Here is a 13,243-nt window from a genome sequence, read left to right on the forward strand (position 1 = left end):
TCATAGATCAAGACTGAAACTTTTTTCTTTAGGCCTCCCTCTTTCATTGCTGGTCAATTCTGCCACAGATATATGCCCAGTGATTAGCCTAGAATTATAAGCTGAAGTCAGACACCTAACTGGCAACAGTGAAGAGGCTTACTTAAAGAAAAGACACCTCAGCATTATGTGGAAGATCCCTAACAGTACAATCTGACTTAGTTAGTGTGCCACTTTGAGCCTAGCTGGGATAGTTTGGTGAGGAGAATTAGATTATAGGCTGTAATTATAGGCTTGGGTGATAGGTTGGATTGGATGATCTTGGAGGTCTCTTCCAGCCTGGTTGATTCTATGATTCTAGATTCTATGAAAAGGAAACAATGGTGATGTCTACTTCACTCACAGGCTTGCTGAGATGGATAAAACAAGAACACAAACACAGACAACAGAGTTGCTCTCTGGCTGCACTTTTCTCTCTCTCTAACCTACCACCTGTGTAACTAATCCTTCTGCTTTCTAACCCTCCTAGCCAACCTTCCAAACTCACCTTGAATGTAAGGCAAAGTCTGGGATAAGGTAGAGGGGTGGGGAGAAAGTGGAAGGGTGATTGGGAGCCCCTCCTGGGGACTCTGGTTTCTGGGAGGGTTGCTGTGTTTCTGTATTGACTTTTAACTTGTCTATTTCTGCCTATAGCTGTATATGTTGTAAATACCTGCTTGTATATTGTGCTAAGCTGTAAATATAAAGCTTCATTCTCCAATTTCCAGCTCAGCTGAGTCTAGTCTGGGTGATTTTGTTAAGTGTGGGGGGAGGCAGGTAACACCCAAACCATCACAGTTAGTAATATTGTTTAATCTGTTTGTAACTTTAACAACATTTTAGCAGTTATCTCTGCCAGGAAAATTATTCATTTGGAATAAATATTCTATTTGCAAAAAGTGATTGAGGAGAATTTAAACTGGTTTCAAGCAGTGAATGATGGAAAGTGTATCTTTCATCTACTTTCTTTTTAGGATGAGGTTTAGAACTTTTATAATAATGACTTTAATTGTAGTTTGGTGATTGCCTAGAGGGGAAAGAGTGCAAATGATTCCAGAAGGTAATAAATATGTTCTGGAAGAAATGAAAATGAAGACTAAGTACCTCCTGTTTGGTTTTCACATAGGCAGTGTCCAGAGGGATATATATGTGTGAAAGCTGGTAGAAACCCCAACTATGGCTACACAAGTTTTGATACATTCAGTTGGGCTTTTTTGTCACTCTTTCGCCTAATGACTCAAGACTTCTGGGAAAACCTCTATCAGCTGGTAAGACATTTTCATGACATAAAAAGTTGGTGACATCAAAAATTGTGTAAAGAAGCTTATTTGTGCATGAGCTGAAAGCATAATGCTGCTGCAGTAACAAAGATAAGTGGTAAAATAATATACAGATGTACTTTCTATTCCTTAGACACTGCGTGCTGCTGGGAAGACATACATGATATTTTTTGTTCTGGTGATTTTTCTGGGCTCTTTCTACCTGATTAACTTGATCCTGGCTGTGGTTGCCATGGCCTATGAAGAACAGAATCAAGCAACCATGGAAGAAGCAGAGCAGAAAGAGGCAGAGTTTCAACAGATGCTGGAACAACTGAAGAAGCAGCAAGAAGAAGCTCAGGTAATGATGGAAATTGCACTTTCTGAACAGCTCAATTCCTAAGGCAAGGATAATAACCTTTTATGAATTAGAACATGTCTAGTTTGTGCAATGAATTGCAGAAAGAGCCTGATTTACCACCTAAGTTACGAAAGTGGAAATAGACAAGGAAAATCAGTAACTAACTAAATGGTAAAAAAAGGAACCATAAAATCATAGAATCAGTCAGGGTTAGAAGGGACCACAAGGATCATCAAGTTCCAACCCCCCTGCCATGCCCAGGGACACCCTCCCTAGATCGGCCTTGCCTTAAACACCTCCAGGGATGAGGCCAACCACCTCCCTGGCAACCCATTCCAGGCTCTCACCACTCTCATGCTGAACAACTTCCTCCTCATGTCCACTCTGAATCTCCCCACCTCCAGCTTTGCTCCATTCCCCCTAGTCCAGTCACTCCCTGATAGCCTAAAAAGTCCCTCCCCATTTTTTTGTGGGCCCCCTTCAGATACTGAAAGACCACAAGAAGCTAATGATACAAAAAGAATGCTACTAAATTCAACAAAGGACAGTAAAAGTAAAGTATTTATGATAAGTATCCTAGAAACCTGAATTTAAGTAGTCATAGTCCATGATGCTTTTATGTTACAGATATTATGAACATCACAAAAAAAGTTCAGAGGCATTACTTTTGGCTTATGGTCTGAGTGAGACTTGCAGGCTTGCTGTAGTTAATAATTCATCCTCAATGTGCAGAAATGTAGAGGGAAGGCCTATAATCAGTATTCTTTTAGTTTTATAGCCAGTGAGGTATTTAAGTATATCCCTAACTCAAGCACAGCAGAGTCAATCAGTTTATATATCCTTAGAACAGACTATCAATAACAAAGGTATTCAGAATTACTTTTCAAGAATCTTTCTTTTCTTTGAAAAGAGAAGAAAAATATTTAAAGTTTTATAGGAAGAAGACATTTTTTATGGATACTTTCATGTCAGGTTTTCTTATCTGAAAGTAAAATATACAGAATTATAGAATCATAGAATCAACCAGGTTGGAAGAGACCTCCAAGATCATCCAGTCCAACCTAGCACCCAGCCCTAGCCAATCAACTAGACCATGGCACTAAGTGCCTCAGCCAGGCTTTGCTTCAACACCTCCAGGGTCAGTGACTCCACCACCTCCCTGGGCAGCCCATCCCAATGCCAATCACTCTCTCTGCCAACAACTTCTTCCTAACATCCAGCCTAGACCTCCCCTGGCACAACTTCAGATTATGTCCACTTTGTTCTGTTGCTGGTTGCCTGGCAGAAGAGACCAACCCCCACCTGGCTACAGCCTCCCTTCAGGTAGTTGTAAACAGCAATGAGGTCATCCCTGAGTCTTCTCTTCTCCAGGCTAAATGACTCCAGCTCCCTCAGCCTCTCCTCACAGGGCTTGAGAGAAAATATGGTGACACATCTACACTTTATACTTTTCTGACTAGTGTCTTGTGCAGTAAGTCTTTAAGGAAGAGTGATGCTATTGTTCTGTTGAAGACTTCAAGTCTCATGCTATGAGGACCTATACTAATCCACAGTTTATCTCCAGTTCAATTTGTCTGTGTATATTTGCATACTGGAGGATGTACAACCAGCAGTTTTACCACAGTGATAACAAACCCAGTTGATAAAAGCCTATACAGTTGTTCATTATTAACCTGTTAAGAATACCTTGCTTTGTAACCTCACAGGCAACAGCAGCAGTAGCAGCAGCATCAATTGCATCAAGAGATTTCAGTGGTGTAGGGGGATTAGGAGAACTCTTGGAAAGCTCTTCAGAAGCATCAAAGTTAAGCTCAAAGAGTGCTAAAGAAAGAAGAAATCGAAGGAAAAAAAGAAGACAGAAAGAAATGTCTGAAGCAGAGGACAGAGGAGATACTGATAAGTTCCCCAAGTCTGAGTCAGAAGACAGCATCAGAAGGAAAAGTTTTCGTTTCTCCACTGAAGGAAGTCAACTGACATATGAAAAGAGGTTTACATCTCCTCACCAGGTACAGCATTGTTCTTTATTTAATCCTGTATATCTACTCTAACTTGGTTTTGAACAACATTACAGCAGCTTTATGCATTGCAATTTATGTCAGAAGTGAGTGAAGAAAAGTGCCACTACTGTTAACAGTGTTAGAGTTTAATATGCTCTGATCCAGTCTATTAGCAAAGGGATGAAAAGAACATACCAATAAAAAAAAAATTGATTAAACCATTCCTGAAACTGTATTTCTGCAGAGGTAGCTGGTACACTGAAGAAGGAATCAAAGAGTATTTCATTAGTACCTGTACATTTGCATTAATCAATCACAGGCTCTCTGTTCTGCATCCATTTCAAAACTATTCAAAGGTGTGTGTGGGGGAGTTCTTTAGCAGACCACATCATCATGACCCTGCAGTTGCAAAAAAATGCTTTGGGCCAAATGTTGCCTGTATGGAAGTGAAACAAAACTGAGCTGCCAGAGGAGTGGAAGGATTAGGGGCAGCAGAACGGGGTAAAAGAAGAGGTGGTTTGATTTGTTAGCTGTGCAGCTACCCCCCTGGTGAAACAAGGTGGAATGTAATAGATAGTCTGATATTCTGTAGAATATAGTAGAATAATCTGACCAGTCAGCCCCTCTAGAGGCTTTGTCATTTCACACTATATTCCATGTGCAAGCTTTTCTTTCAGAGTGTACTTTATAGCAGTGTGTTGGCACATAGATCTCTGCCTCTACTCACCTTAGAATTGCAGCCGTTTTGGCTTACAGCTTTTGTCTCAGCCCAGCAGGGACTCCAGGGCAGGCAGTACTCCTCCCAACTCCCTGAAGGGCCTGATCTGTTTAGCTCTGCTAAACACGGTTTGGGTGTTACCTGCTCTCCCACTCCTGTGAAAATCACCCAGACTAGACTCAGCCAAGCTGGAGGTTAAAGAACGAAGCTTTGTATTTACAGCTTAGCATAATATCCAAGCAGGGATTTACAATCTATACAGCTAGAGACAGTAACATGCAAGTTAAAAAGTAATACAGAGACACAGCAGCCCTCCCAGAAACCTGAGTCCCCAGGAGGGGGTCCCAACCAGCCTTCCACATCCCTTCCACCCCTCTACCTTATCCCAGACTTTGCCTTATGTTCAAGGTGAGGTTGGAGAATTGGCCAGGGGGGTTAGGAAGCAGAAGGATTAGTTACACAGAGAGCAGGTTAGGGAGAGAAGGACAGACAGCCAGAGCCAGAGAGCAACTCTGTTATCTATGTTTGTGTTCTTGTTTTTATCCATCTCAGCAAGCCTGTGAGTGCAGCAGACATCACCACTGTTTCCTTTTCACAGCCTACAGTCTAATTCTTCTCACCAAAATATTCCAGCCAGCCTCAAACTAGCGCAGCTTACTTTATAGCAGCGCATTGGCACATAGATCTCTGCCTCTACATGCCTTAGAATTGCAGCCATTCTGGCTTCTAGCTTTTGTCTCAGTCCAGCAGGGACTCCCTGAGCAGGCAGTACTCCCAAATCCCTGAGGGGCCTGATCCATTTAGCTGTGCTCAGAGCATGATAACACATCTTGAAAAGATTGGACTACAAATAAAGCATAGCAGCCATGGAAACATTCCCTAAAAGAACAAGGGTAGCTGTGGCAGTCAGATGGAACCTAGTCATCATGTGAGTTTTTGAGATGCTAGGTTGGCCAAAAGCATTTACAAAGACATGTACAAAGGGGGTAGTAATTAGTTTACCACTTTGTCAGAACTCAGTGTCATACTCTAGAGCAGCTAGAGGATTTTTTTAATAGATAAAATTATCTTTCAGTATAAGCAAAACAGCACTTTTTCTCCAGCCAAGTTTGCATAAATGGGTTAGCAAAACCATTTGGCTGATATTCTTCTAGTAACTCTCAGCCTGAGGCTGACAGCCAGCATAGACAATCTCAGCACAAATGAATAAAATCTGGTGTAGCTGTAAGAACAAAAAAGGCTATCTCATAATGGTTAATACCTGCCAGCCTTGTAAGAGGCAATACCACCAGTTTAGAGCACACATTAGCTGTGTGAATGCATACATCTCAGTATGCATGTACAGAGATACATATGAATACATGAGCTATATATGAATACATGAATACATGCAAGGTCCTACATCTAGGTCGAGGCAATCCCAAGCACAAATCCAGGCTAGGCAGTGACTGGCTGGAGAGCAGCCCTGAGGAGAGGGACTTGAGGGTGCCAGTGAATGAGAAGTTCAACAGGAGCCAGCAGTGTGCACTTGCAGCCCAGAAAGCAAAGCAGAGCCTGGGCTGCATCAGGAGAAGTGTGGCCAGCAGGGCCAGGGAGATGATTCTCCTCCTCTACTCCACTCTGGTGAGACTCCACCTGGAGTACTGCAGCCAGTGCTGGAACCCCTGTTCCAAGAGAGATGTGGACATGATGTAGTGTGTCCAGAGAAAGGCCGTGAGGATGCTCAGAGGGCTGCAGCAGCTCTGCTATGAGGACAGACTGAAAGAGTTGGGGCTGTTCAGTCTGCAGAAGAGGAGGCTCCCAAGAGACCTTATTGTGGCCTTCCAGTATCTGAAATGGGCTACAAAAAGCTATCAGGTAGTGACAGGACATGGGGGAATGGAGTGAAGCTGGAGGTGGAGAGATTCAGAGTGGACATGAGGAGGAAGTTGTTGAGCATGAGAGTGGTGAGAGCCTGGACTGGGTTGCTCAGGGAGGTGGTTGAGGCCCCTTGGCTGGAGGTGTTTAAGGCCAGGCTGGATGAGGCTGTGGGCAGCCTGCTCTAGGGTAGGGTGTCCCTGCCTATGGCAGGGGGGTTGGAACTGGCTGATCCTTGTGGTCCCTTCCAACCCTGACTGATTCTATGATTCTATGCTATATGTACATATTCAGTGCTCAGCTTTCACAGCAGTAACATAGGCTTATATATTACAGTGTAGTTTTCACTTTAATTATCCTGGGGTAAGCAGCACTGCTATTATGTATCAGCACTTCCCACCAGCTAAACAAATGAAAAACTGAGAAACTTCTCAAAACAGGGTTTTGATGTGCCAAGATACAAAGATCTGTACAAAGGCAGAATTGAAGAAAGCTTAATGCAAGGTTTCTTTTTACCACAATTAGTACTCTTTTCATTTATTCATGAATGATGTTAATAAAATATGTGGCGAGGGAGAAGAACATTCCATTAACCAGCTTCTGCTGTAATTAAAAGATGAATTGCCAACAACCACTGTTTTATTTTTTGTCATTTGTAAGAGGATATCTTTAGGTAACTGTGTCCCTGCTGAATGTCTGCTTTCAGCTGCCTGATAGCCAAGTGGTGCCTCCTGGTTGGTGGGCAGTCTTCTATAGCCCCCTGATTGCTACTATGCTACAGAGAACTACATGTTCACACTGCGCCTCCAGAGCTTCCCCAAGCTGTTGCCTCTGTCTCTTCTAGTTTTAGAGTACCTCTTGTGGTGTTCCCACACTATTGAGCCTATTATGAAGCTGTTAGAGAGCTTTTTACATCCGTTTAGACTAAATTTAATACCAAACTTAAGACCAGTTCTGCCTCTAACAAACAGAATAGAAAACAGTGGTCAGTGAGTGCTATGAGATGTTATTCATAGAATCATAGAATCAACCAGGTTGGAAGAGACCTCCAAGATCAGCCAGTCCAACCTCTCACCCAGCCCTATGCAATCAACTAGACCATGGAATCATAGAATCAACCAGGTTGGAAGAGACCTCCAAGATCAGCCAGTCCAACCTAGCACCCAGCCTTATCCAGTCAACCAGACCATGGCACTAAGTGCCTCATCCAGGCTTTTCTTGAACACCTCCAGGGATGGTGACTCCACCACCTCCCTGGGCAGCCCATTCCTAGGCATTCAGAGGACAAAGAAGGGATGAAAAGTACAAGATGCTTAGCTCTGTCCTCTAATAAAGAATGAATAAAAGACATACACTTACAGTTAACAGTCATGCTAAGAAACTACCCTTTTTGTTCAAAAGTGTCCAACCTTTTACACAACTTTGCCCCAGTTCTGCTACTTTATCTTAAAAAGAGTTTCCCCCTCTACTTCAAGTCCCGTAATAGTCATATCCCTCTTATAGCCTCACCAATACTATTGAAGAAAAAAAAAGTCTCTATCCTCTAATTACTTTCTGAAAAGCCAAGAACTTAGAACTTGAGTTCTAATGCTGTTTTGCTTTGGTTTGGTTTCAATCTTTCACAGTCTTTATTAAGCATTCGTGGCTCCCTGTTCTCACCAAGACGCAACAGCAAAACAAGCATTTTCAGCTTCAGAGGTCGTGCAAAGGACATAGGATCTGAAAACGACTTTGCTGATGATGAGCACAGCACTCTTGAAGACAATGAGAGCAGAAGAGATTCTCTCTTTGTCCCACATCGCCACGGAGAACGGCGCAACAGTAGCACTAGTCAGGCGAGTGTGTCATCTAGAATGGTACCAGCCCTGCCAATGAATGGGAAGATGCACAGCACTGTGGATTGCAATGGGGTAGTTTCCTTGGTTGGGGGACCTTCAACTCTAACTTCACCTACTGGTCAGCTTATACCAGAGGTAATTATTACAGTTCAGCTCAGGCATGGGCTTTTTTTCTTTCTGCTCACTTCTGCATGCCTTAGAATGTCTTAAATCTCTGAGAAATAACTCCCAATAGTGTCTAAATAACAACATAAGTGAAAAAGTCCTCAAACTCTGGTGCCTGAGCCTTAGAGAAGTATTGTATTTTCTTTGCCTTCAGCAAGAGATCTGCACATAGAAAGAAATAAGCATGAACTGAATTTGTATAAAGCTTCACCTCATCAACATATGTAGACATTGGAGACATTATTAAGAATACAACTTGAAAATCTGTAGGGGCAAACACTTGCAAATTAAGCAGGCTGCAATTACTCTTCCCATGTTAGTTAACAGAAATGCCCCTTGCTGAACTCTTCTTGAAGAAACTTTTCTCAGAACCTTGATGAGAAAAGTATGTGCAATTCCTGTGTACCTTTCCAACTGTAATCATGGTTCAATCTCAACTTCAAGTCTGTAAGCTTGGGTTGGGCTTTCAAAAAAAGGAAAAAGGAAGCCATTTTTCCACACATAGTATTTTTATATGGCTTCAGTATGGTATTTAGGGGCTCTAATAGGACTGTATTTTGCCTGAAAAGGATTTTCATTATAAATAAGCATTGAGATTTCATTACTACTGCTTTACATTTACTCTCTTATCTCACCCAAGGGTGCTGAGAGTGAGGTTATCGCTCTGCCACTCTCCATCATTTTTGCCAAATCATGGCAGACAGGAGAGGTGTTTGAGGACTGGAGGAGAGCCAGTGGTATTCCAGTCTTCAAAAAGAGCAAGAAAGAGGTTCCAGGGAACTACAGACCAGTCAGCCTCACCTCTATCCCTGGAAAAATGACAGAGCAGCTCCTTCTGGAGGGCAGCTCAATGCACTTGGAAGAGAAGAAGGTTATCAGGAGTAGTCAGCATGGATTTATCAAGGGGGAAGTCATGCTTGACTAACCTGATAGCATTCTATGGTGACTGAATGGGTAGATTCAGGGAGACCAGGGAATGTAGTCTACCTTGACCTTAGCAAGGCCTCTGGCACTGTCTCCCATGATATTCTAGTAAGTAAGCTCAGGAAGTGTGGGATGGAAGAGCAGAGAGTGAGGTGGATTAGGAACTGGTTACAAGATAGAGTTCAAAGAGTGGTGATCAATGGTGCCAGGTCGAGCTGCAGAGCTGTAACCAGTGGAGTCCCCAGGGATCAGTGCTGGGTCCAGTCCTGTTCAACATCTTTATCAATGACACTGATGAGGGCACAGACAGAGTCTGCTCAGCAAGTTTGCTGATGACACCAAGCCGGGAGGCTTGGATGACATAACTGAAGGCTGTGCAGCCATGCTGGGCAGACTGAGAGCTGGGCACAGAGGAACCAGATGAGGTTCAACAAGGACAAGTGCAGAGTCCTGCACCTGGGAAGGAATAATAAACTGCACCAGTACAGGCTGGGAGGTGATCTGCTGGAGAGCAGCTCTGTGGAGAGAGACCTGGGAGTGCTGGTGGATAACAAGTTACCCATGGCACAGCAATGTGCCCTTGTGGCCAAGAAGGCCAATGGGACCCTGGGGTGTATTAGGAAGAGTGTGTCCAGCAGATCAAGGGAATTTCTCCTCCTCCTCTACTCTGCCCTGGTGAGACCTCATCTTGAATACTGCCTTCAGTTTTGGGCTCCCCACTTTAAGAAGGACAGGGATCTGCTGGAGAGGGTCCAGCAGAGGGCTAAGAGGATGATGAGGGGACTGGAGGGCATGGCTTATGAGGAGAGGCTGAGGGACCTGGGGCTGTTTAGTCTGGAGAAGAGAAGACTGAGAGGGGATTTGATAAATGATTATAAATATCTGAAGGCTGCCAGGAGTGGGGGGACACTGCTCACTGGGATAGGACAAGGAGCAATGGGTGTAAATTGCAGCAAAAGAGGCTCTGCCTCAACACAAAGGGGAATTTCTTTACTGTAAGGGTCCCAGAGCACTGGAACAGGCTTCCCAGGGAGGTTGTGGGGTCTCCTTCTGGAGCCTTTCAAGACCTGTCTGGATGTGTTCCTCTGTGATCTGTGTTAGATAGGATTGTCCTGCTGTGGCAGGGGAGTTGGACTTGATGACCTCCTTGGGTCCCTTCCAACCCCTAATATCCTGTGATCCTATAATATATATAATATAATCTAACTTTAATAATGTAGCAAATGCTGAAAATTAAGGTGGCAGGTTTCATGTTTTTTTCCTTGAAAGAATAACAATATTCCCTATCAAAAAGATACTGAGCAAAAATGTTGTTCAGTTAGCCATTTAAATGAGAACCACCTTTGATCCTACATTGCCTTGGTATTGTGTACCTCCTTTGTAGCAGCATACAAAATTCCCACTGACTTCCTGAATATAGAGCAAAGTCCTAATGGAACAGGAACCATCAGTAAGTAAGAAAAGTTTGGTACTAGGTATAAAGATGATTTTCATTATCACTGCAACATTTATACAGTAGATCTTATTAATTGGCTGTTGGAAAGTATGGTTTAATTCTGCAGTATTTCATCTACAGGGCACCACTACAGAAACAGAAATAAGAAAAAGAAGACTGAGTTCTTATCAAATATCCATGGAAATGCTGGAAGATTCTGCTGTGAGACAAAGAGCAATGAGCATAGCCAGCATACTTACCAACACAATGGAAGGTATCTGATTCATTCTATCTGACAGGCAGTTCAGAGAATTTCTGCTAACTGCATGTACAGAGCAATTAATTACATAATTACATTTGTAAATGTGAAACTGGACATGTGACAGCTCTCAACATCAAAAACAAAGAGCTTTGAAGCATAGCTGAGATCATTTACACATTCTAAATGATTACTCATTTATCTTCCATTCTATTGTGTGGACTGAGACAAAATAATCATAAGTAGGGGATTGCCAGAGCCTCAAAAAAAAAAATACAGGGATTTGCTTCCTCTAAGACATCAACAGGAAAAATCAATTAAGATATACAGGGATTGCTCTCTTAAAGTCAGGGATGTGCTAGAACAGATATTTCACCTAGACTTAAAATCTAAGCATAGACAATAGGAAATCTGAATCATAGAATCAACCAGGTTGGAAGAGACCTCTAAGATCATCCTGTCCAACCTAGCACCCAGCCCTATCTGATCAACCAGACCATGGCACTAAGTGCCCCAGCCAGGCTTTGCTTGAACATCCCCAGAGACGGCGACTCCACCACCTTCCTGGGCAGCTCATTCCAATGCCAATCACTCTCTCTGCCAACAACTTCCTCCTAATAGCCAGCCTAGACCTCCCCCAGCACAACTTGAGACTGTGTCCCCTTGTCTATTACTGATTGCCTGGCAGAAGGGACCAACCCCCACCTGGCTACAGCCTCCCTTCAGGTAGATGTAGTCAGCAATGGAAAAGACAGTTTTGCAGAACCTAACCAACAATAATCCAGGCATACCAATGCATATGAGCTGCCTTCCTTAAGCATTTCTTAAACTTTCTTAGGTATGTCTATCAAAGATGAAAAAAATATTTTGTTTACAATATGGAAAAGAATACACTGTTGGACAGGGGAGGTTTTTCTTCCCCTGTACTGAACACTGGTGAGGCCACCCCTTGAGTCCTGTGTCCAGTTCTGGGCTCCTCAGTTCAAGAGAGATGTTGAGGTACTGAAATGTGTCCAGAGAAGGGCAACAAAGCTGGTGAGAGGCCTGGAGCACAGCCCTGTGAGGAGAGGCTGAGGGAGCTAGGGGTGTGCAGCCTGGAGAAGAGGAGGCTCAGGGGGGACCTCATTGCTGTCTACAACTACCTGAAGGGAGGCTGTAGCCGGGTGAAGTTGGTCTCTTCTGCCAGGCAACCAGCCACAGAACAAGAGATCACAGTGTCAAATTGTGCCAAGGGAGGTCTAGGCTGGATGTTAGGAGGAAGTTGTTGTCAGAGAGAGTGATTGGCATTGGAATGGGCTGCCCAGGGAGGTGGTAGGGTGTCCGTGCCCATGGCAGGGGGGTTGGAACTAGATGATCCTTGTGGTCCCTTGCAACGCTGACTGATTCTATGATTCTATTCTCTATAATGGGTGAGTTCATTACTTTCAATGGATCTGAGAGCTGTGGCAAGTGACCTTTTAACTTCCTGTATTTCCACCCATGTAGGACATCAGAAGCAAAAATCAATCCACTGGTTCTGAAAGTGTAGAGTTGAGCAATAAATTCTTCTTAGAAAAAAAAAAAAACTGTTAAAAAGAAAGTAGCAATTTGTTTGCTTTGTTTGGGGTTCTGTTTACCAAAACCACCCAGAAGTGCTGTGATAACAGAGACCTCCCTAAGCTCAAAGGCATGTCTGAAAACCAGAAAAATTTGAATTTCAGTTGATAGCACTATGTAGAAATCTTAATAAAAGAGTTGTGGCCATTTCCAACATCTTTTGTAGGCTAGATATTTCTCACTTAAGCAAATATCAGCCTTCCTTCTGGACTGTCCTCAAACATCCCATCACATTTGCTGATCATCCTTGCCATTATTAACTCAGAAGTTAATGTTATTCTGTAACTATGACAATATTGACAGTGGGATGAAAGAAAATGTAATTTGCAAAGATTCTGAGAGCAGAATTGTTCTGCTGGTATTGACATGGTTGTTCTGTTTCACAACTGATAGACACTGCAACTGTGCAAGACAGGTTCTAAGGGAAATTATGTTTTTATAAAGAAGAAAACAGGAATTCTGTATATTCATACAATCATAAAATCAAAGAACCAAGCAAGTTGGAAGAGACTTCCATGATCACCCAATCCAACCTAGCACCCAGCCCTGTCCAACCAACTAGACCATGGCAATAAGTGCCTAATCCATTCTTTTCATGAACACTTGAAGGGATGGTGCACCTATTACAAGTATTGATTCAAATAAGCAATGGTTTATATGTTCACTGAGTCATTTATTTCTTATGATATTATATTGTTTCAGTGTACTTTTAGTAGCTCAAATCAAGATAGGTACCATATTACATACAGTCATAGAATCAACCAGGTTGGAAGACACCTCCAAGATCATCCAGTCCAACCTAGCACCCAGCCCTAG

General features: G+C 43.0%; 1 protein-coding gene across 4 annotated transcripts in view; it reads left to right on the top strand.

The window, feature by feature from the left end:
- The window catches only part of LOC135186348 (sodium channel protein type 2 subunit alpha-like), a 107,005-nt gene that overhangs the window by 34,745 nt on the left and 59,017 nt on the right, over positions 1–13,243 (top strand). For all 4 annotated transcript variants that reach the window (XM_064164021.1, XM_064164005.1, XM_064163998.1 and 1 more), the window contains 5 exons: positions 1,145–1,286; positions 1,432–1,638; positions 3,345–3,644; positions 7,836–8,183; positions 10,714–10,846. In XM_064164021.1, the coding sequence (XP_064020091.1) occupies positions 1,145–1,286; positions 1,432–1,638; positions 3,345–3,644; positions 7,836–8,183; positions 10,714–10,846 (1,130 nt within the window). The remainder of the gene's footprint in view (positions 1–1,144; positions 1,287–1,431; positions 1,639–3,344; positions 3,645–7,835; positions 8,184–10,713; positions 10,847–13,243) is intronic.

This window comes from Pogoniulus pusillus, chromosome 2 (genome assembly GCF_015220805.1).
Source record: "Pogoniulus pusillus isolate bPogPus1 chromosome 2, bPogPus1.pri, whole genome shotgun sequence".
Taxonomy (NCBI): domain Eukaryota; kingdom Metazoa; phylum Chordata; class Aves; order Piciformes; family Lybiidae; genus Pogoniulus; species Pogoniulus pusillus.